Source organism: Somniosus microcephalus, chromosome 3 (genome assembly GCF_052327205.1).
Source record: "Somniosus microcephalus isolate GS21.2 chromosome 3, FLI_Smic_1.0, whole genome shotgun sequence".
NCBI classification, from domain to species: domain Eukaryota; kingdom Metazoa; phylum Chordata; class Chondrichthyes; order Squaliformes; family Somniosidae; genus Somniosus; species Somniosus microcephalus.
This window is the reverse complement of record NC_140989.1, coordinates 271,098,523-271,122,665: the sequence shown is the minus strand read 5'-3', so window position 1 is coordinate 271,122,665 and position 24,143 is coordinate 271,098,523. Positions and strand designations below refer to the sequence as shown.

General features: G+C 42.1%; 2 protein-coding genes across 5 annotated transcripts in view; both read right to left on the bottom strand.

Moving 5' to 3' along the window:
- Window positions 1–1,684: 1,684 nt before the first annotated feature.
- LOC147121944 (uncharacterized) lies at window positions 1,685–8,899 on the bottom strand. Its single transcript, XM_085982529.1, has one exon. The coding sequence runs from the start codon at window positions 2,581–2,583 to the stop codon at window positions 1,768–1,770; it is 816 nt and encodes a 271-aa protein (XP_085838655.1). The 5' UTR covers window positions 2,584–8,899; the 3' UTR covers window positions 1,685–1,767.
- Window positions 8,900–10,934: 2,035 nt separating this feature from the next.
- yipf1 (Yip1 domain family, member 1) overlaps window positions 10,935–24,143 on the bottom strand; it is a 37,347-nt gene continuing 24,138 nt past the window's right edge. For all 4 annotated transcript variants that reach the window (XM_085982527.1, XM_085982525.1, XM_085982528.1 and 1 more), the window contains exons 3-10: window positions 21,776–21,939; window positions 21,094–21,174; window positions 20,538–20,625; window positions 19,237–19,353; window positions 16,661–16,827; window positions 15,372–15,554; window positions 13,610–13,722; window positions 10,935–11,360 (exon numbers count right to left, since the gene is read on the bottom strand). In XM_085982527.1, the coding sequence (XP_085838653.1) occupies window positions 13,618–13,722; window positions 15,372–15,554; window positions 16,661–16,827; window positions 19,237–19,353; window positions 20,538–20,625; window positions 21,094–21,174; window positions 21,776–21,939 (905 nt within the window). In that variant the 3' untranslated portion in view covers window positions 10,935–11,360; window positions 13,610–13,617. The remainder of the gene's footprint in view (window positions 11,361–13,609; window positions 13,723–15,371; window positions 15,555–16,660; window positions 16,828–19,236; window positions 19,354–20,537; window positions 20,626–21,093; window positions 21,175–21,775; window positions 21,940–24,143) is intronic.

Genomic DNA, 24,143 nt, shown 5'->3' with positions numbered 1-24,143 from the left:
GAATTGCTGTTTCAGCACATCAATGGCTTGCTTGTACTGCCCTGGTGTTTCATGGCTTTCATTGTATCGCCTTTCATCTGAGGTTTGTGGGTGCCGTAAGGGTGTCATCAGCCATGGCAATAACAAGTAGCTCTTACCCTTAATAGCCATCCTTGAACCTGCTGCTCTTAAAAAGTGCAGAGATGTTAGACTGACGCAGGATGAATGTAACATGGCTACTCCAAGTGTGATCTAACCAATGTTCTATAAAATTTAACATTACCTTCCTGCTTTTATTTTCTATTCCTCTAGAAATAAACCCCAGTATTTTGTTTGCACCCTTTATGGCCTTATCAACTTGTGTTACTACTTTTAGTGATTTATGTATCTGTATTCCCAGATCACTTTGCTCCTCTACCCCATTTTGTTTCTTGCCTTCCAAAGAATGAGTGGCCTCCTTATTCCTCCTACCAAAATGAACCACCTCACACTTCGCTATATTGAATTTCATTGCTATTTATCAGCCCACTCTGCAAGTTTGTTTATGTCTTCCTGTATTTTGGGGCAATTCCCCATCTTATTAGCTATATCCCCCGATTTGGTAGCGTGCAAATTTCTAACACCATACCTTCAATTCCTGAGTCCAAATCATTTATGTATATAGTAAACAACAGCAGTCCCAGCACAGATCCTTTCAGGACATCACTTCCCACTTTCTGCCATTCCAAAAAAACTTCCCTTAACTCCTACCCTCTGTTTTCTGTTTTGTAGCCATCTTTCAATTTTGATTTTTACGTGACCAGATCTGGAATTTGTCCTTAGCCTCCATTTATAAAAGGGATGACTCATCCTGTTTTCGCTAGAATAGAAGAGATTAAGGGGTGATTTGATAGCGATATTTAAAATGATGATGGGATGAGGCAGAGTAGATAAACAGTCAATTTGCAGTTATTGAGGGATATAGAACAAGAGGACATTGAGATAAGAGTAAGTGTAGGATGTTTAGGACAGTGAGCAGGAGAAACATTCCAGAGACTTGAGCACAAAATCAAAGCTGACACTCCAATGCAGTACTGAGGGAGTGCTGCACTGTCAGAGGTGCCGTCTTTTGGAATTAAACCAAGGCCCTAACTGCCCTCTTAGATGGACCTAAAATATCCCATTGCACTATTCAAAGATCAGGGGAGTTCTCCTGGTGTCCTGGCCAATATTTATCTCTCAATCAGCATCACTAAAACAGATTATCTGGTCATTATCCCATTGCTATTTGTGGGACCTTGCTGTGTGCGCTGGCTGTTGCGTTTCCTACTTTACAACAGTAATTTCACTTCAAAAAATACTTCATTGGCTTTGGGGCGTCCTGAGGTTGTGAAAGGCGCTATATAAATGCAAATTATTTTCTTTTTAACAAGCGTTGACTGTCATTTATTTGTGGTTGATGTTGAGTGACCTACTTCAGGTAAGTTGATGAAAACCCCAGTCAGTTTAATACAAAATCATTTTAATCAGTCTTACTTTACAGGATATTTATATTGTTACTAAAGACTAAAATGCAGAGACATGAGAGATTAGAAATGACTTCACGCTACAGTCTTATGAACTCAATTTTCGTTAAATTGAAAGCCAAATATTTATATGTTGTTACACACACACACACACACAGATTGAAAATTCACTTTTAATGATTTAAGACAAATATCTCATATCCACGTGCTGATTATGAGAGGAGTCCTCTGTCTCCATACAAACTGGTTTCTCCTCTTCCCTCGGTTTTGCAGGGAATGGGCCTCAGTTTGGGGAAATTTTGTAGATTCTTGTCGATGATTTAGCTGAATTGCTGCCTCGGCTTTCTTTAGAAATCGCCGACGCCTGATCCCCAAACGTTTGCTTCATTTTTTCCGTCTCCTGGTGAAGCTCCTGCTGTTTTACAGTCCCTTCCGAGTTTCTCTTCTGAAACCTCCTGTAAATGGGGATGGAGGCGATGGTCTGTATGCACTTATCCAAAGTCTGGTGACACTTCTGTTTGTTGAACAGGGACTGTCTGAGGAGGCGGTTAATCCACAGGGTTTGCTCTCTCTCAATCTTGGCTTCTTCCCACAGTTTTAACACCCGGTCCTGCTCGTTGCTCAGACTCTTCACCTGACTCTGAGCTGCTTGGAGACGATCTTCTAAATGCTTCCTGACATTTTCCCCCCGAGTCAGGTCCGAGGCCAGCTGATCTATTTCCTGATTTAACCTGGTGTTTTCCTGAAGGAGATTCTTGCATTGTTCCGCCCTCTCCTTCAGTTCTTTCACCACCTCCCAGGTCAGTTTGCTCCTCAGTCTGGGGTTGACGTCTAACTGCAGCTGGGGTCGGAGTTTTTTGATGGTTTTGTTCAGGCTCTTGTTCTCCGAGTTCAGGGCTTTGATCTTCTCTTTCAGTTCACGGATCTGTGCTCTCGTCGCCGTCTCGATCACTTGCAATTTATCTCGGCTCATTTCCCCTTTCCTCGACGCTTCGTCTCGCTCTTTCTTGTATTTTTGTAAGAGTTTCTTGACCTCTGGCTTGGTCAGCGAGTTTCTCTGTGGAACTGACCCCCGGGTCTCGCCCTTTGGGCCGGACATTTCCAATCTGAGGCTGGAACAAACACAGGGGAATGGATTTGACACATATTACACACCCGCCCCGCTTAACTTTGGTCCTAGTTTAAAAATGCACAAATGCCTTCGCTTCTAGGTTTAAGTAGAGATCCTGGTGTTATTTGCCGTGAAACGCTCATTGGCTGTAATTGCAATACCGCTGTCCTCCGACCCAGTTATCTTGAGATGTCCCTTAATATGTATTTGAAAATAATATTAAATGATCGATGTTACTACTGACTAAACTGTTTCCACTGGCAGGAGGGTTGGTAACCAGAGGACATGGATTTAAGGTAATTGGCAAAAGAACCAGAGGGGAGATGAGGAGAATTTTAGTTAGGTAGCGAGTTGTTATGATCTGGAATGCACTGCCTGAAAGGGTGGTGGAAACAGATACAATAACAACGTTCAAAAAGAAATCGAAGATATACTGCAAAGGGAAAATTTACAGGGCTATGGGGAAAGAGCAGGGGAGTTGGACTAATTGGATGATTCTTTCAAAGAGCCGGCACAGGCACGATGGGCCAAATGTCTCACATCATTCTATGGAATATATAGAAATTATAGAATTTTACAGCACAAGAGACCATTCGGCCCATCGTGTCTGTACGGGCTCTTGATCGAATCCCCTGCGCTTTCCCCACATCCTTTTACATTTTTCTTTTCTCAAATATTTATTCACTTACTTTTTAAAAACTATTATAGACTTTGCTCCCCCCACTGTTGCTGGGAGAGCATCCCATGATCCGACAACCCTCGCATATTAAAACAAATCTTCTAACCTCTCTCCTTGTTGTTGTGGTGCTGATCTGAAATTTCTGCAGTCTAGTTGCTGACTGACCAACCAGTAGAAATGTTTTTTCTCTACTAACTTGAAGAAAACCCCTCATAACTTTGAGCATCTCTATCAGATCTCCTCTGTTCTACTGAAAAGAGCCCCAGTTTCTCTCATCTCTCCTTGTAACTAAAGCCTCTCACCCCTGATATTTTAGTAAAACTCTTCACCCTCTCCATGGCTTTGACATATTTCCTTAAGGATCTATCCTGGCCATCACATCTTAATGTCAAGACCCACCACACCGTCTCCTCCTGGAGCTCATTATTTCTTTCCCACCTCCAAACCATAGAATTCCTTGCCTTTTTTTATTCGTTCCTGGGATGTGGGCATCGCTAGGAAGGCCAGCATTTATTGCCCATCCCTAATTGCCCTTGAGAAGGTGGTGGTGAGCCACCTTCTTGAACCACTGCAGTCCGTGTGGTGAAAGTACTCCCACAGTGCTGTTAGGGAGGGAGTTACAGGATTTTGACCCAGCGACGATGAAGGAATGGCAATATATTTCCAAGTCAGGATGGTGTGTGACTTGGAGGGGAACTTGGCGGTGGTGGTGTTCCATGCGCCTGCTGCCCTTGTCCTTCTAGGTGGTAAAGGTCGCAGGTTTGGGAGATGCTGCCGAAGAAGCACTGGCGAGTTGCTGCAGTGCATCTTGTTGATGGTACACACTGCAGCCACGGTATGCCGGTGGTGGAGGGAGTGAATGTTTAAGGTGGTGGATGGGGTGCCAATCAAGCGGGCTGCTTTGTCCTGGATGGTGTCAAGCTTCTTGAGTGTTGTTGGAGCTGCACTCATCCAGGCAAGTGGAGAGTATTCCATCACACTCCTGACTTGTGCCTTGTAGATGGTGGAAAGGCTTTGGGGAGTCAGGAGATGAGACACTCGCCGCAGAATACCCAGCCTCTGACCTGCTCTTGTTGCTACAGTATTTATGTGGCTGGTCCAGTTAAATTTCTGGTCAAAGGTGACCCCCAGTATATTGATGGTGGGGGATTCGGAGATGGTAATGCTGTTGAATGTCAAGGGGCGGCGGTTGGACTCTCACTTGTTGGAGATAGTCATTGCCTTGTGTGGCGTGAATGTTACTTGCCACTTATTAGCCCCAGTCTGAATGTCGTCCAGATCTTGCTACATGCAGACACGGACTGCTTCATTATCGGAGGAGTTGCGAATGGCACTGAACCCTCTGCAATTATCAGCGAACATCCCCTCTTCTGACCTTATGATGGAGGGAAGGTCATTGATTAAGCAGCTGAAGATGGTTGGGCCTAGGACACTGGCTGGAGTCATACAGTGTTCAGGGCCATTCGCAACTCCTCAGATAATGAAGCAGTCCATGCCTGCATGCAGCAAGATCTGGACGCCAATCACTCTGATTCCCATTGACTTCAATTTTACTAGGGCTCCTTGCTGCCACACTTGGTCAAATGTTGCCTTAATGTCAAGGGCAGTCACTCTCCCCTCATCTCTGGAATTCAGCTCTTTTGTCCATGTTTGGACCAAGGCTGTAATGAGATCTGGAGCCGAGTGGTCCTGGCGGAACCCAAACGAGCATCAGTGAGCAGGTTATTGGTGGGTAAGTGTCACTTGATAGCACTGTTGACAATACCTTCCATCACCTTGCTGATGATTAAGAGTAGACTGATGGGGCGGCAATTGGCTGGATTGGATTTGTCCTGCTTTTTGTGGACAGTACATACCTGGGCAGTTTTCCACATGTCGGGTAGATGCCAGTGTTGTAACTGTACTGGAACAACTTGGCTAGAGGCGCAGCTAGTTCTGGAGCACAAGTCTTCAGCATGACATCTGGGATGTTGTCGGGGCCCATAGCCTTTGCTGTATCCAGTGCGCTCAGCTGTTTCTTGGTATCATGTGAAGTGAATCGAATTTGCTGAAGACTGGTTTCTGTGATGGTGGGGACCATTCACTTGGCACTTCTGGCTGAAGATGGTTGCAAATGCTTCAGCCTATCTTTTGCACTCGCGTGCTGGGCTCCGCCATCATTGAGGATGGGGATATTCATGGAGCCTCCTCCTCCCATCAGTTGTTTAATGGTCCACCACCATTCACAACTGGATATGGCAGGACTGCAGAGCTTTGATCTGATCCTTTGATTGTGGGATCGTTTAGCTCTGTCTATAGCATGCTGCTTCCGCTGTTTAGCATGCATGTAGTCCTGTGTTGCAGCTTCCCCAGTTTGGCACCTAATTTTTAGGTACACCTGGTGCTGCTCCTGGCATGCTCTTCTGCACTCCTCATTGAACCAGGGTTGGTCTCCTGGCTTGATGGTAATGGTAGAATGAGGGATAGGCCGGGCCATGGGGTTACAGATTGTGGTGGAATACAATTCTGCTGCTGTTCGACGGCCACACAACACAATGAAGGGTGTCCTCGGTGTGAAGACGGGACTTTATCTCCATAAAGACTGTGTGACCTTCCTCAGTCTTCCCTTCCTCATGCAATTTATAGATTTTTGTAACCCAACCTTGATTACACTCAACAACCTGCTAATCCTTGTATTTACCTCGCGTAGGGCCCCTACACCAAGGACTTGGTCCTGTATACCTGTACAATAGGGGACACGATGTTGCACACAGACGCAGCCTATATAATTTTACCTATTCAGATAGTAAAACACAAGGAAAAGATTAACTGAGAGCAAGTGCTTTCTTCTTGGGAAAAATAAAATATTGTGATACTAGAACATTTTCAGGGTACGAACTGTGTCCTTATTTTATATAGATAATATATATTATATTTATATAGAGAGATGGCCTGAAATAGGATATCTTGTTTAATAGGACTGTAAAGGAGAAGCTTACTTTCCACTCGTACAGAACTTTAATTAAAAACATTTTGAAATTCCCTTTCAGATTTATGTCATTAGCACCTTATCTCGCCTCTCATTTCACAATTCTTTATTTAGCCCACTTGAAATGTATATCAGCCGACATACCTCAAGTCCCCTTTAAATTATTCAGTTTGAATCGTGTAAAATCAGTTCCAGGTAGGTGAAGAAAATGATTAGGTTCCCGCTCATATTTCCCACCAGTTGCTCCAAGGCTACAGTTGGGGTCTGGGGTTTGGTGCATGTTATTCCATACTGACTGGACCCGCGTAGCATAGAAATCAGATCTAAAGCATAGCTTTGTAATAATAGCAAAATAATACTGAAACTCTGAATAGAATTTCTTTATATCTTAGTAACTGATGGCAGTAATCCAAGGCCTCTTCCCCGTTTTGTATCCATACAATTATCAAAGAACAGTAGGAAACTGCTCCAAAGAGAAATAAATCCTTATATCACTCCCTCCCATCAGGCTGTGAACATTCTCCTCCTCAAATATTGAAAAGCTAATGAAAATAAGCAGCACTTCACTGTGATGATGAAATTAGGCTTAAAATGTTATGTATTTCAGAATCAATGGGATTGCTCTGACCATTATGAATTAAAATTAGAGCTGTTCCATTAGATGAGTTCCAGAGGATTCTCTCTATATTCATGTAATGAATGTTTCTAAGTGTCGCCCACTTAATTATTATTTGATATAGTTTAGCAAAAATCGCATCTTTTGTCCTAAATGGAATGATCTCACCAGCTTGTTGGATTAGTAAACCCGTGACAAGTTGATTTACTGCTGTTATTAATATGAGAGAATATATGCATTAACATTTTCTATCTTTTTTAAAGGTTTGTTTTTCTTTACCTCTAATTCTCTGCACTCCTCCCTCCCCAAGGCGTTGACTGCCGGTGTACGGGCACATGATTGCCTCTGTCAGCAGACTATTCTATTGTTGCATCGAGTGTACAGCACAGAAACAGGCCATTCAGCCCAATTGGTCTATGTTGGTGTTTATGCTCCTCAAGAGCCTCCTCCCACCCTACTTCATCTAACTCTATCAGCATATCCTACTATTCCTTTCTCCCTCATGTCCTAATCTAGCTTTCCCTTAAATGTGTCTATGCTATTTCCCTCAACTACTCCTTGTGGTACTGTGTACCATATTCTTACCATTCTTTGGGTAAATAAATTTCTCCTGAATTGGATTTATTAGTGACTATCTTATACTTATGACCTCTAGTTTTGGACTCCCAACAAGTGGAACCATTTTCTCTACCTCTACCCTATCAAAACCTTTCATTATCTTAAAGACCTCCATCAGGTCACCCCTCAGCCTTCTCTTTTCTAGAGAAAAGACTTCCAGCCTGTTCAGCCTTTCCTGATAAGTATACCCTCTCAGTTCTGGTATCATCCTTGTGAATCCTTTTGCACCTTCACCAATGCATCTATATCCTTTTTATAATATGGACACCAGAACTGTGCACAGTACTTCTAGTGTGGTCTAACCAAGGTTCGATACAAGTTTAACAGAACTTCTCTGCTTTTGAGTTCTATCCCTCTAGGGGCAGCATCAGAGTCGAGTCCTACCCTGTCCTCAACATCCACGCAGCTGCACTTCCTAACAGAAGAAAGGATAGGCTGAAATCCTGGCTTCTTTTCCCTATTCCTGTCCCAATCACCACCCCCAGTATTTTCTATAGTTTATGTTAACGGTAAAATTACAGAAATCCTAACATTACCTGATTACCAATAGCCTGCATATTTTTTCACATTTAATTAAAAACTGTAAAATGCTCCCTAAACGTGCACTCATGTCTGGTTTTCCAAGGACATTTTGACTAATCTTTTTGTCAGAATCTTCAATTTTGTAATTTACTGCATTGCATGCAACATGAAGCTGTAATCATTAGCGAAGTGAAACGATTTAAGTGCCTCCATACCTGACTCCCGCTTGTGTTTCGTCCCAGATGGAGAAACGGTCTCTCTAGGCACTTTGTTTGTGTGGACAGAACCGGTCAGCTATTTCCCGATTGATCGGTTTTCAGTTCATTGTTAGTGGAAGATCTGACGTTTGTGGGAATTGAGCCCTATCTAATTACACTCAAAATGATACAGAGCTCATCTTTTCCTCAGCTGCTAACATGTCCAGCTCAAATTGCAGCCATTAATCAATGTTGATTAGGTACAGCACACCTCAAACAGAAATATCAAAGTGTAACAGTAGATTAAGGTTGCACCAGAGCTTTGTGTCAACTGCAAGTCATAACCTCAAAGCTGGCATAACCTGGCTCTCTTTTAGCAAACTGCTGAATTTCTCCCCCCACAACCTCCAATTTTCTCCCCTGGTGAAGGTGCTTTCTAATACTGGGTAGGGTTCATGGGTGCTGTCTACAATTCAGAACCTCAACCAAGTTAGGGTAGTGTCATCCTTACAGTGCTGTGCACAAGTCATGAGTTCAAATCCTACTATTGGAATAGGTTATGCTGATAGGGTTAGCTGAAAGGAATAGAAGTTAAATTTAATAAATCCAGTAATTTTTGGACTGACACGAGAAAAATGACCATGAATGTTGCTGTACTGTCATAAAAGTACAACTAGTTCACTACTGTCTGGCAGGGAAGGGAATTTGCCACCTCTTCCCCCGCCCCGCCCCCCCCTCCCCCACCCCCCACACACACAAACAAATACACACAGTCTAGCCTATACGTGACTCCAGTCCCACCCTCATTATGCCCTCTGAGCTGGCTTAACAAGGGCAATTAGGGATGGGCAATAAATGCTGGCCTTGCCAGCGATGCCCACATCCCATAAACAAATTAAAAAAACGTTGTGAAGGCACCTAGGGGTGAGTAATAAATGCAGTCTGGCCAGTTTTGCCCATGTTCCCAGAAGAAATATTGAAAAATCTTCTAAGTTGTGAACCTGGATAGCTATTTAACTGTGGGGCATCATAGCCATGCCCGGGCCTGTCCTGAACTGATGTAAATGCACATCACCTTGCAGCAGAGGCCATTGGATAGTGATCAGGAGTAAGAATTCCAGCTGATTGTTTTCCTCGCTGGCCATGGAACACTGAAGCCAATTGTGTCATGGTTGAGATCAGGGAATTCAGCATTTGAGCAGAGATCAAACATGAGGCATACCACACTAAGCACTGTAGTTACCAATTGAGGCGGAAAACAGGAAAAGACTTGCATTTATATAGCGTCTTTCATGATCTCAGGGTGTCCCAAAGCGCTTTACAGGCAATGAAGTACTTTTGAAGTGAAGTCACTGTTGTAATGTAGGACACGTGGCAGCAAATTTGCATACAGCACTGAAGTGTCAGCGTAGATTTTGTGCTCTGGAGCGGGACTTGAACCCACAACCTTCTGACTAGAAGTGTTACTACTGAGCCATTGCTAACATCACTTACTTCAAATTTCAAGCTGGATTTCTTATTTCAAATGTTTCAGATTACAAAGGGAATATTTAAGATGCAAGCATATACAAAACCAAAAGCATAGACACCACAGCAAGATGAAAACAAATATGCCAGAAGTAATATAAACCGCAACTTCTTCAGAAACTGCCAAACAAGGGTAATGAGTCTCAACTTTACTGAAACATTCAGGAGGGATCTGGATTAGGTTCCTATCTCAGCGAGTGCAGATATACGAGACATATAGCACTGTGGCAGGATTTTGCTCCAAGTGATTAAATAGGTAGGTTAGGTTACAGTCTATAAAAACGTAGGTTGTGCATAGGCTATAGAAGGAGCAGGGTTGATGGGCTTTATTCGCTTCTACATTATGTTGTGTTCTTACTCTCCACCTGCAAAAAGGGGAAGCATGAAAAGATGCACCAGGATGAATAATACATAAGACATAGGAGCAGGAGTAGGTCATTTGCCCCCTCGAGCCTGCTCCGCCATTCAATAAGATCATGGTTGATCTGATCTTGGCCTCAACACCACTTCCCTGCCCGCTCCCCATAATCCTAGACTCCCTTGCCTTTCAAAAATCTGTCTCTCTCCACCTTAAATATATTCAATGACCCAGTCTCCACAGCTCTCTGGGGAAGAGAATTCCAAAGATTCATGGTCCTTTGAGAGAAGAAAGTCCTCCTCATTTCTAATTTAAATGGGTGCCCCCTTAATCTGAAATTATGCCCCCTAGTTCTAGATTCCCCCATGAGGGGAAACATCCTCTCTGCATCTACCCTGTCAAGCCCCTTCAGAATTTTATATGTTTCAATAAGATCCCCTCTCATTCTTCTAAACTCCAATGAGTATAGGCCCAACCTGCTCAACCTTTCCTCATAAGACAACTCCTTCATCTCCAGAATCATGTGGCAGTCTTTCCTTCTCTGGATACTGTGTGGTCATTTGGGTTACACAGGTATTTGTTCTACTGCTGGAGAGGATGGAAGACCTATTGAAGGCTGCTAGATTCTTCCTTTCACCCAAATATGGCCGATGCTTCAGGAGCATGGAATGGTTTAGTCACCTCAATATGATACTTGTAGTTTTTCCACATGTATTTGCCTAGGGTGCACTTACGTGTATCAGAATTTAGTCCTTGAAATTCACCCTTGTGTGAAGTTATCTACAAAATTATGAAACACAACAATTAATTTAACCCACTAATGTACATCGTGAAGATTAACATTGTTTGTTGGATAAAGTTAAGCATTCCAAAGAAAATTTAATAATTTTCTAATATACATATTTAGCACAATTAAGTAAATCTGTACATTAATATTCAATAACAGATTATTGGATTTCTTTGTTAATAAAGACCACAATCAAACAAGTTTTTACCAAATTAATTTTGTGGAGTATCAGAAAAAAACATTTACAGTCTATAACGAGTACATCCTTTGTAAGACCATGGAAAAGTAGAACAGAAAATCGAAGCAGCCACAATACAAGAATAATCCCAAAACTTGATTCAGAGCTTAGTCAGTTTGGAGCTCTGTAACAGTCAAGAGTCCTGGTGTTCCGTTCAACATATTTCTCAAGTTTTTCTTTAATTATGCATCCCATGTTACATTGGTTGTTTAGTCTGAAGAGCCTTCCCAAATACCAAGACATCAGTGAAAGAATCTGCAAGCAAACATCAGGGAATTTGTCACAAAGAATGCAGAGAGCTGACTTATTTGAAGTTTTCAAGTTTATGAATTAATTGACAAAACATTGACCCAGGCACATTTTCACTATGGCGAAGGGGAGCTGAGTTAATCATTTCAGAAGTGAGGAACAAGAAACATCTTGGAAGTTAAGTAGTCAGGTTTTTCTTTACACAATGGATAATAGACTTGTAGAATAAGTTACCAGACAAGGCCACTGAATCTGACTGTATAATTAGGTTAGGCTAAGAGACATGTAGATATGTTTCTGAAGAGAGATGCAATTGAGGGATATGGTGAGTAATTAGGAAGTGGGGCCGCTATCAATCGAAATAGGATGGGCTTATTCAGACAAATGGTCATTCCTGTTCTGAAAAATTCTTATCACATAATAAAACTTACTTAAAATACCAAAGTTTTCTCATTAGTAAAACTTCCTGGCTTAAAATTTAACAAAAGAGGACAAAAGTTTTGCAATGAGATCATCGAATGAAAGCTTCACTGATGGGAGAACTTGCTCTATATAGTGGAACCTATTAGCTTCCCTCTTCTCCTGGTGTATCACTCTCTCTCCAAAAACTTTTGAGCAGCTTGCTGAGGAAGGGGCACAGGCAATTTTTATACAAGTACAAAGAAGAAAGAGGCTACAGGGGAATACATTTTATAAAAAATGAAATTATTAATTTTCATAACTTTTGACTGCATGCTTTTGGGATAGGGTAGTCGAGATACTGGCAGTTGAGTTTCCAATATGAGATATGTATCTATATATCCAAAAACCTTCCTGTCCAACTCCTCACATTAGACTCAGGAGTCCCGAAGCTGACCGGAAACTCTACATATGCAATTCTGAAGCTATTATAACAGTTTAATTTACCAACTTCAAAAGAAAAAGAAAATAACTGAGAAGTGACTATGTTTTTTAACTGAAAATACTGGTCAGTTTTAGAATGTAAACATGTATGTGTTGAAATCCAATGTGAATAAAGTTGAAACAAACATCAAATGTTTGTTTCAAATTTTCTCCTCTCCTGAAAGTGCTGGAGTAGGATTCTACAGAGAGTTAATGTCAGCAGCTATTCCACTTTGGGGTGCATCAAAGCCAAGCCTGATCCTGTCCTCATCTGGCATTCACCGATGCACACTTTCCACCAGGGATCACAGCAAAGCAATGAGGAACAAAAACCCTGGCTGATATTTTTCCACCTCCCTAGTCCAGAAGCATTGAGGCCAATTGAATGGCACCTAACTGAGATCAGCTAAATCAGCATAGACTTGGGGTCAGCCCTGGGACCTTCCTGCTCTGCCTGGGTCAGTAGCACACTGGCTGGTGCAGTTAACCATTGAACATCCTACTTTATTAAGATTTTTAAATTAGAAAACACCAGCCAGTTTTTGGACTATATCTAAGGTAGGAACCCAATGGGGGAGAAACTGGGTGAGTAGCGCCACCTGTTAGCGCCTAAAGAGGCAGCCAGTGGCTGTAGCGCCACTGGCTGTGTCTCCCGCGATATTCAGTAGGGGCACTAATGGTGGCATTAGGCATTTGTGCTGCGCCGCCACCGATGACGTCATCGGTGTGCGCAGCGCCCCATTCGTGCCCCGTTCGCGATATTTGGTAGCGAACGCCGCAGTTGCGCCGCTCGCTACCCACGCCCGGTTCACGGGGCCTTACTGTGCCGGCAGCGGCGCAAGTTAAGGTGGAGGTGCGGGGCGGCCGCTTTTTCGGCGGCCCCCTGCCAGCACCTCCGTCCCCGGCCTCCTAACCCCCCCCCCCCGCGGCATTGCCGGCTGTTTCCCGAGAGCCCGGCACTTCTCCTTGGTGCCGGGCTCATTTGCCGGCACTCGCGAGCGGGAATCGCGCTGTTGCAGGCACCTCCCCCTTAACAGTGGGAGGAAGGCCTGCAGTACCGCAGCGTGCCATGCCGCAGCGTGTGGCGCTGCGGCATGTTGCGCTGCGATAATCAGTTTCAGCGCCCTAAGAGGAACGCGGAGCGCCTCGAGCCTCGCCCCGTCTCCCTCGAGCGGCACTGAAACTGAATTTCTGGCGATCGGTATCACTCCGATCGCTGCGCTAAATCCTGCGCTCAGGCGACTTTTGCGCCACAACCCAATATCTAGGCCAATGTGATTAAAGTTGAAACAATCGTAATCAAAATTGAGATGTTAGAATTATGTTTCTTGGCCAGTCAATTACCCAGGGTAAGAGGCTATGGAAACACTCACCTGGCAGGTTATGTTTTGCGGACACCCAAAGTAGTGCCATTAAGGGCCGGAGTAGCGGTTGTGGTGACAAAAGATGAAAGTTTGATGTTTTCTGGAGGATCAAAGAAATAAGCCTGTGGAACAGCAACAAAACCATTTTAAAGCTTACTGTAGAACTAAGTATTAAAACAAGCCTTTCCATTTTAAACATATTCTAGGTGTCACATGCCCCACTATATTTTATTATGCTTTAGTTGTCAAAAAATGAAAATGTTCTTTGAAATGTGGTTCAGTAAAACCTACATCACATAGGATATACAGCACAGAAACAGGCTATTCGGCCCAACCTGTCCATGCCGCTGTTTATGCTCCACTCAAGCCTCCTCCCGTTTTTCCTCATCTAACTCTATCAACATAACCCTCTATTCCCTTCTCCCTCATATGCTTGTCTAGCCTCCCCTTAAATGCATCTATATTATTCGCTTCAACCACTCCCTGTGGTAGCGAGTTCCACATTCTCACCACTCTCTGGGTAAAGAAGTTCCTTCTCACCACTCTCTGGGTAAAGAAGTTCCTTCTCACCACTCTCTGGGTAAAGAAGTTCATTCTCACCACTCTCTGGGTAAAGAAGTTCATTCTCACCACTCTCTGGGTAAAGAAGTTCCTTCTGAATTCCCTATTTGATTTCTTGGTGACTATCTTATATTGATGGCCTCTAGTTTTGCTCTTCCCCACAAGTGGAAACACTCTCTCTGTATCTACTCTATCAAAATCTTTCAGAATTTCAAGACCTCTATTAGGTCACCACTCAGCCTTCTCTTTTCAAGAGAAAAGAGCCCCAGTCTGTTCATCCTTTCCTGATAGTATACTCTCGCATTTCTGGTATCATCCTTGTAAATCTTTTTTGCACCTTCTCCAGTGCCTCTATATCCTTTTTATAATATGGCGACCAGAATTGTATGCAGTACTCCAAGTGTGGTCTAACCAAGGTTCGATACAAGTTTATCATAAAATTAGACAAAAAGAACAAAACAAAATTACAGAAATAAAAAGCTGTAAATTCTGAAAATATGGAATGAAAATAGTAAATGTTTGAACTGCACAACAAGTCAGTCAGCATCTGAAAAAAATCCAAATGAAGGGTCCCACCCAAAACAGTAACTAGCTTTCCCTTTGAGGGGAATCTGCTGGTACAATTCCAGCATTTCCTATTTTGAACACAACATTACAAACCCTGTGTATTAAGTTGAAACCATTACTACACGTGCTCAGTTAGTTTATCTCAGCAAAATTCAAGCGAGTATGCGCTTGAAAATATGAATGTCACACTTGCAGAATGTTGATCATGTGAAATTGAAGCTAAACAAACAAATTACGAAGGTTTAAAGAAACACAGCACTTCTAAGAAGATGGGATGAGACTTTGTAAATTCTTCCAAACTATGTTTGTTGCTCCCAGTCTGTCCTTAGTTGCTGATTGTTCACTATTGGAACCAACCTCTGCCATTCTAGATCAGTCCAAGGACTGGGAAAATATCCCTGCTGGCAAGTGGGACAGACTACTTAGATGAGGACAGTGGAAAAACTTGCAGAACTTGTGGAGGTCAAAGGAAATTAGCATAGACTAAAAATAATCTTAATATACAATTTTGCTATGTTAATGAGACTCAGCAAAAAAGCATTTCACAAAACTGGACTTTAGGTTTTGTAACATTTTCTTTTAAAAATGTCAATGTTTATCTCTCAATACTATTAAGTGCACAAAATGTAAAGCAGCTCAGTACCTTACAGCCAACTGCAAGCAGGACATGAAGGATCAGAATGATTGCAATGGTCGCTATGGCAATTCTCTGGTTATCATCTCGGACAGCTGGCCAAAAGGTCATCAATAGCACGGTGCCTGAAAGGCACATGGCCAGCACCACTGTGATCCAACGTACTATCTCGTTCGGAATAATCCACAGCACCTGCAACACACAGACAGAAAAGTTATTCACTCACACCAGAGCTATCTGGAGTCCACAATACAAACAGTTAAGTTGATTAGATCTCCCAAAAACTGTAGTTTCAGTCAAAAGTTTGTGTAACAATAACCGCTGTGGATCCAAGAAAATCTCTCCGGCCTTGCGCTTTGGGGGATCGGACGGTTTGCCGCCTGGCTCGGCTTCTGCGCACACATCTCCAGCCCGGAGTTAAAATTCAGGCTTGTATTGCGGGTCGGTAAAACTGTCCCGATATGTAGCCTTCCTCATTTGCAGCATCCCCTAGAACAACGACGTCTTCATTTGGAGTATGCCGAGAAACACATCTTTTTCTCAGAAATGCATTGATGCCCAAGAGGTCCCTGCAGTGGATCTTCAATCCATTACCCTCCCATTGTTGGAGCCAGCCATCCAATATTTCCTTTGACCCGTCCTGCTCCCCAACTCAGATATAATATGATTTCAGCATTTTAGTTTGTGGCTGGCATCAAAATAATGATCAATTTCAGCTTGCTCTTCTGTTACAATATTAGCACATAGCGTGACCAAACACCTTAAGTTTAGCCTGAGACACAGATTTTCCGAGGATCTTTGAATCACCCAACTACTGTTCCCTACAGAACCTCAGGCAGGCAGGACCCGGCAGTCCAATACCAGGGGGCAAACTATCTTGAATCCGACTAGCCCAAAACCAATAAAGTAGCCAGCTGATGAAGTGTGTGCAAGATCACCTACTGCTGACTTCTGTACTTCTAATCATCTCCCCGAGTTTGTTCATCTGCAGCTCCTTCTCCTCTCCTTCACACAGCCTCCCTGGCCAGTAATATAGTCAGTCTCCAACATTGAAGATAATAGCTGGGCCCAAGGAACCCCAGGACCTGAAACCTTGAAGCTAATAACCCTTCTTGTTTTTCTCTACTTTATTGATATTATGATGAGTGCTCCTCTGAGCTTTTCTTTCCTATTTCTCCTAAATTCTAAATGTGTCATTCCACACATTCTTTCCTCATTGTGTTGGAGTCAAGTCTCATTACACCATCTCCCAATTGAACTCACTCCTTTCCAGGTTATAAAAACAAAGCCATACTTACTGCAGTGGGAATGTAAATAAACAGTGAGTATCCATAGACACACACTATCTCCAGAAATGAATATGACACGATGTTCATCACTTTGTTGTTTCTCCACATCAGAAAGCCCCAGAGAGCAAGAGGAATGAGCCAGGCATAGGTATAGATTGCTGTAGCTGCTATAGAAACTACAGACAGAAGTATAGTTACACTCCAATATCTATTACAAATGCATTATTTACTGAAATCTATAAGAGTAGGGAAATTAAATACAAAATGGCTGTAATACTTTTAGTGACCACACAATCTCCAGTGCTTATTGCTAAATTGTGAATTTGGTCAAAACTGACTGTACATTTCATTAAAAAAAAGAATTGCAATTGTGTGGCTCTGTCCAGCAGCTGATCTGGAATGAATGCTTTTTTTTAAAAAGGTGCAAAAATCATTCAGCGCATAATAGAGATTAAACACTTTATGACTGGGAAACCAAGTTTCCATTGATCTATGAAACATATATCACAATACATCTTTCCACCACCTACAAGGCACAAGTCAGGAGTGTGATGGAATACTCTCCACTTCCTTGGATGAGTGCAGCTCCAACAACACTCAAGAAGCTCAACACCAGGACAAAGCAGCCCGCTTGATTGACACCCCATCCACCACCTTAAACATTCACTCCCTCCACCACTGGCGTACCGTGGCTGCTGTGCGTACCATCTACAAGATGCACTGCAGCAACTTGCCAAGGTTTCTTCGGCAGCACCTCTCAAACCCACGACCTCTACCACCTAGAAGGACAAGGGCAGCAGGCGCATGGGAGCACCACCACCTCCAAGTTCCCCTCCAAGTCAAACACCATCCTGACTTGGAAGTATATCGCCATTCCTTCATCGTTGCTGGGTCAAAATCCTGGAACTCCCGCTCTAACAGCACTGTGGGAGTGCCTTCACCACATGGACTGCAGCGGTTCATGAAGGCGGCTCACCACCACCACCTTCTCAAGGGCAATTAGGGATGGGCAATAAATGCTGGCCTTGCCAGCGATGCCCACATACGATGAACAATTAAAAAAAATTACATATTGGTTGAACAAAGAAAAATTAGTGTTCAGATTTTCCTTATTCGTAAGTAATAATTTCACTATAACAAGAGACTAATTCCATTTTGTTTCATAACAAATCGAATTTAGGGCCTACTGGACGTGGAGATTGAAGGGCAGGGCAGTACAGCTTTAATAAATTACTAGCACTTTGTCTCATATTACTGTAAAAAAAAAGTAGCAGTAGAAGTTTACAGCACAGAAAGGGGCCAATGAACCAATTGTACTTGTCCTGGTTCTCCGAAAGAGCTATCCCTTTGTACCAGTCCGCTGCACTTCCCCATACCCTTTCACATTTTTCTTTTTCAGATATTGATCCACGTCCCTTTTAAAAGCTACTGTGGATTCTGTTTCCACCAATAGGGCATTCCACATCCTAACAGCACTCTGCATAATGATGATCTTAAATTTATGCTCTCTAGTTATGGACCTTGACGTAAGAAAACTACTAGGCACTTGGTCTAAGCGTTAAACAAAGCTTTAATCAACTGTTTTACAACATGGAGGTCTAGTTGTGTCCTTCACTAGTTCCTGTTAAGAATGTCCTGCGCAAGCTGGGCCCGTGCCCGAGTATATATACTCTCCCCGGACAGCGCCACCTGTAGGCCGCTCAGTATTATTTCATAAGTCTTTCTTTCATGAATGATTATTCATGTCAGACATCACTTACCAGTGCAAAACGTTTTTCCCTATTTACCTTATCAAATCCCTTCATAGATACTGCTATCACCACCTGTGCCAGTAACTTCTTTCAGATATTAATACCTTAATTTCTCCACATTACAACAGCAACTACACTTCAAAAGTACTTAATTTGCTGTGACGTGCTTTGGGACGTCCTGAGGTTGTGAAAGGCGCTATGACCAAAGCCCACAGTGTAGGCCATTGTCAATGTTGGAGAAGAGTGCAAAAGATTAGATAAATCATGAGATAGTAGTTGGGTTTTAAAAGCATGTAGATTTTAGGAGGGCTGAAGGCGGTAATGCATTCCAAAGTATTTTTCTGAATTGCGTGATTAGTCTTCATTAAAACACAGTGAGGATGCAGGAAGGAGGAAATGCATGTTGGATGGGACATGAGGAGTTTAGGAGGAAGAGAGGAAAGTTCAGAGAAGCAATCCTAGTGAAAGTGATAAAATTGATTGCAAAGTTCTTTATCTCCCTGCATCAAGCTCCATCTCCAGCTGACAGCGTGAGCAAGTGACAGCTCCTCGACCTCTGCCAATTTCGTTGTAAAACCATCATTGAGAAATGCGCACTAACTGCCTGGTGAGGTTGCTCCCTCGCTGCAAGTAAGAAGTGCTTGGTCTCCATTCAACATCTCCTCATGATGGAATGGCTGAGGTTAGTAACAACACTGGGAACTGGAAGTGGACAGCAACTACTCATTATTCAGTGGAACAGTGTGTTGATATTTCACATGCTGTGCTACCTAAAGAATATTTTTTAATTAAATCATATTCCTACACCAAAGAAGCCCAGGTATCACCCCTTACCTTTATGGAACTCAGGCACATAACGATAACCACGCTGGCCACGGTGAGTCAGGAAATTGGCAAGGTTGCCACTTATTGCTATTGCAAACACCAGTGTGGCACAGATCCAGAAAGGGCCTGATTAAGACAAATTTTAAAAAAGCAAGCTCTTAATCCCTTTTTAATACCAAATAACAAAAACAACACATTTGTAGTCAAATGTGCCCTTGCATTTTCATAATTATAAATAAAACAGAACAATTCTCTTTAGTTTTGAAACTTTCACAAACTGTGAGTAGTCATGGATTTTCTTCCTCTACATTGATCACTGCTACTTTTTCAGAAAAAAGAAACTTTTATTTAATGCATACTAGTTCAGAGAGACGTTGATTCAACAATCACCGATTGTAATTCTGTACACTATTTAAATACATTTTTAATTTCAGCATTTCCTGTTTGGGTAAGAGGCATGGCGTAACAAAGGAAAATAAGTTATAATTGAACTTATTGTCTTCTCATTTTTTGCCTACGATTTTCTCCTCTCTTGAGCTCTCTCCATGGCTTTGCTCCCCCCCCCCCCCACCCTTCAACCTCCTCCAGCCCTACAATCTGAGAACTCAGTGTTACTTCAACTCCGGTCCTTTGTGTATCCCCGATTTCCTTCCCCCTACATTGGCGGTCATGCCTTCAGCTGTCTAGGCCCTAAGCTCTGCAAGTCCTTCTCTAAACCTCTTTGCCTCTCTCTCCTCCTTTAAGACGTCCTTAACATCTACCTCACCCAAGCTAATATCTTCTTTGGCTCGGTGTCAATTTTCATCTGATTACGATCCAGTGAAGCACTTTGGGATGTTTTACTATGTTAAAGATAGTATATAGATGAAAGTTTTTGCTTTCCAGCTCAGGGCACTAAGGCCAACTCTAGGACCTCTGCTACTACCCCAGCTGAGATCAGCAAATTCAGCAATGACCAGACTCAAGTCTCGGCCCTTTCTGGTCTGCCTGGCTCGGTTCTGCACCTTTAACTGCACTCACTTACTAAACCACTGCGGAGCTCATAGATACATTTTTAACTCGAGAAGTGCAGTAACATTTCTGTATCCAGGTTTAAAGTTTATTTCCAGAAAATACACCAAATTGAGACTTATTGTTCCCAAATATTTTCTAAGTTCCTATTCAGCTTTAGAAAATTCTGTTTATATATGGTATATATAAGGAGATAGGATATTTATTTTAAAAGCAGGAAAAGGGCATTCAGTACTCAAATGGTTTACTTTAAAACAAATACTGATTATTTTCTAATAATCGTTATAAATCACACTTACCATAAAGATCTGGATTACTGCGGATATATAACCTCACAAAGTTTTTGCCAGGCAGCGGTAAAAGAGAACCTTTTATTCTGTCCAACACCTATTATGCAGAGAACAAAATTACAAGTTCCCCTAATTCCTGGTTACTGCTGAGTTAGCTGATTTCAGGCACAGCGGCATTAGGGGCACTGCAATTGAACTTAGCACCCTGTGCAAGACTGGGGAAACAAACAGGCTAGGATTTCCTTTCCTGATCACTGCCTGTTCGACCGTGCATGTGTGTGGACATTGGGTAGGACAGGATCAGACTGTGATGCCCACCACAGTGTAACACTCTGCTGACACTTACTGTCGAGAATCACACATAAAGAATGGTCATTTGAGTGAGGTGCCAGAAAATTGCTTGCACCCATAGAACAAAACCACAACACAAATCAGTGCCTACAAGGGAAGGATGGGAGAAAAAGAGAGAAAACTGGAATACAAATAAATATATATTTGTTAAAATGTTCCCTTTTTTAAATTAAAGATAACAATGCTTGGTGGAGAAACTAAACTCTGAGCCTACCTGGTAGGTGTCCACATCAAAAAATGTTTGATAATATTCAAATGTCCAAAAGGGGGCACTCTTCTTTTGTCCTGCAAGCAACTGAGGAGAAAAAAATGTAATGGCAAACTTGGTCACAAAGATTCTAATAAATTTTAATCAGCTTTTCTTTACAAAAAGAAATCACAAGACAATTCAGTTCTGGGAAATGCCATATTTTTTTCAAGTAAATACAAATAGAAGGATAGCTACATTGCAACACAGCTGAAGTCAGAACTCAAACTAAATTTCCAATTACAGTAATAGCAATCAACAATATAATGCTCCAGTTGTTCTTCCTAAATAACTGAACAGAAAAAGAACCATGATTCATTTCTCACGTAACCTTACAAATAATGGCATCAAACAACCAGATGGAAGGACAGACTGACAGAAAACCACTGGAACGGGCAGTATAAAAGGGTAGAAAAGATAATTGGATATGTTTCTGGAACGAAATTGCATTGAGAGTTTTACTGTTAAGGTGGACGGGTGGGGTTGATCAATGAAAAAGGATGGGATTGTTAGACCTAATATATTTTTCCTGTTCCTAAAAATTCTAATGTTTTTATTTTATAGACACAAGGAATATAATAATTTTATATTTTGGGACACATATCATAAATCTACCTTCTTGTACATTTACCCTTATAAAGTTGCTCACCTCGGCTTTGTCAGAGTCTTCATTCCCCAGCAAATCTTCGTCCTCATCTCTTCCCATCTCACCTGATGGACCTCTCTGATTTTTAGGTTTATCATTGGTGTCTGTGATGCTTATCGTGGTGGCATCGGGATTTGCTGCCAGCAGGTTTGTGGCATCATCAAACTCTATAAAAAAACACACAAATGAACAAAAGAATATCAAAATACTGTATACCATTTGAACTCTATTATCGCTGCTGGAAAATTAGACTACGTTAAAGGTGCTATATGAATGCAAGTAGTAGTTGTAAATGAATGAAGTAATGTGTACCGTTGAATTAATAAAATTAATGGAGAGTGCTCTGCAAAAATAATCAAATTAATGGGGGCAGGCACCAATGAATTAATTCTTACCTTTACGGTCGCTGTTTCCTGCCCCTACAGCCGCTAACTAGCTTTCACCCATTTCACCAGCAGCCTTCAAACAATCTATGCATTTATCAACAACAAAGCTAAGAAACTAAAAGCTTCCAATATTTGAGTTAAAAAGAGGCTTTTAGTTTGCTACGGCATCTAAATACTATATAACTGTAGAGTATAAGGAATTTAAGTACTTGTAAAGAATAAAAAAATAAAACAAAAAAGGTGACTCAACCGTGGCTAACAAGGGAAATTAGGGATAGCATAAGATCCAAGGAGAGGACATATAAATTGGGCAGAAAAAGCAGTAAACCTGAGGATTGGGAGCAGTTTAGGATCCAACAAAGGAGGACAAAGGGATTAATTAAGAGGGGGAAAATAGAGAATGAGAGTAAGCTTGCAGGAACATAAAAACTGACTGTAAAAGCTTTTATAGATATGTGAAGAGAAAAAGATTGGTGAAGTCAAGCGTAGGTCCCTTGCAGTCAGAATCAGGGGAATTTATAATGGGGAACAAAGAAATGGCAGACCAATTAAATACATACTTTGGTTCTGTCTTCACAAAGGAGGACACAAATAACCTCCCAAAGATGTCGGGGAACATAAGGTCTAATGAAAGGGAGGAACTGATAGAAATCAGTATTTGTAGGGAAATGGTGTTAGGGAAATTGATGGGATTGAGGGCCGATAAATCCCCAGGGCCTGATAATCTACATCCTAGGGTACTTAAGGAAGTGGCTGTTATGTTCATTAATAACTAGTCGTTTTTATTAAGAACAGCTAGCTTTTGCTAGACACTTTATTGAGCACATGTGGACTAGGTACAGTATCTGTAGAGGCCTCCATCTTGACTGCTGCCTTGTGGGTAGCCTAGTGCATCGTGGGTAGCCCACTCTTATATACATACAGCACCACCTAGTGTACCATTCCAGAATGACAGGTTACTGATCATTACATCCCCCTTTCTTTGAGGTTAAACAAAATCAGTATCAATCAATATCAATCAATAACAACATAAACATCTTCAACAGTCAATACATTTTCAATGTAGTTTTCTTTGTACTCAAAGATTAAGTCTATCAGGCTTTTTTACTTCACGTGTGGATCTTCTCAGCACCGGTAAGTCTGATGTGTTTTCATGAGAGCCTGTATGTGTATTTGTGTTAGATTGTTCTGGTGGTGAGTGACAAGATTCAGTTGCGGCATTGTCATCGATTTGCTCTTCGATAGTCTCTTGTGTTTTTAGGAGGGAACGGCGGTTCCTCCTGAGAATCTGTCCTTCCTCAGTTCTAACAGTGTATGACCTTGGTCCTACTTCCTCAAGAACTGTAGCTTTCCTGTTCCATGCATCTGGATCCTCAATCCTGACAACATCATCCCTTGTCAATGGTTTCAGAGTTTTGGATGACGTGTCATAGTATGATTTCTGTTTCAGCTTTAACAGTTGAAGTCTCGGTCTCAGTTCCTTACTCTGCTTTTCTTTTGCACAGCAGGGTAGCGTAGTACGCAACTTGCGACCCATTAGGAGTTCAGCAGGTGAAGAACCAGAGTCTAAAGGTGAGGCTCGGTAGCTCAGCAGGGCGAGATAAGGATCAGACTTGCTTTCTGTCGCTTTCTTCAGTAGCTGCTTGAGAACTTGAACACCTTTCTCTGCCTTACCATTCGACTGAGCATACAAAGGACTGGATGTGATGTGTTGAAAGTCATAATGTGCTGCAAACTGTTGCCACTCCTTACAGTTGAAGCACGGACCATTGTCGCTAACGGCAATCCTGGGAATTCCATGTCTGGCGAAGATGAATTTCACATGCATTATGACACTGCTTGCTGTGGTGCTTGAGAGCAGCGCCATCTCAGGATAGTTAGAATAGTAGTCAATCACTATTAGATAGTCTTTACCATTTAAATGAAAAAGGTCCATACCAACCTTTTGCCATGGTGCTGTTGGTATGTCAGCTACTATCATTGGT

Coding starts and splice junctions, on each gene's coding strand:
- LOC147121944 (XM_085982529.1), bottom strand. CDS start 2,583: ATGTCCGGCCCAAAGGGCGAGACCCGGGGGTCAGTTCCACAGAGAAAC.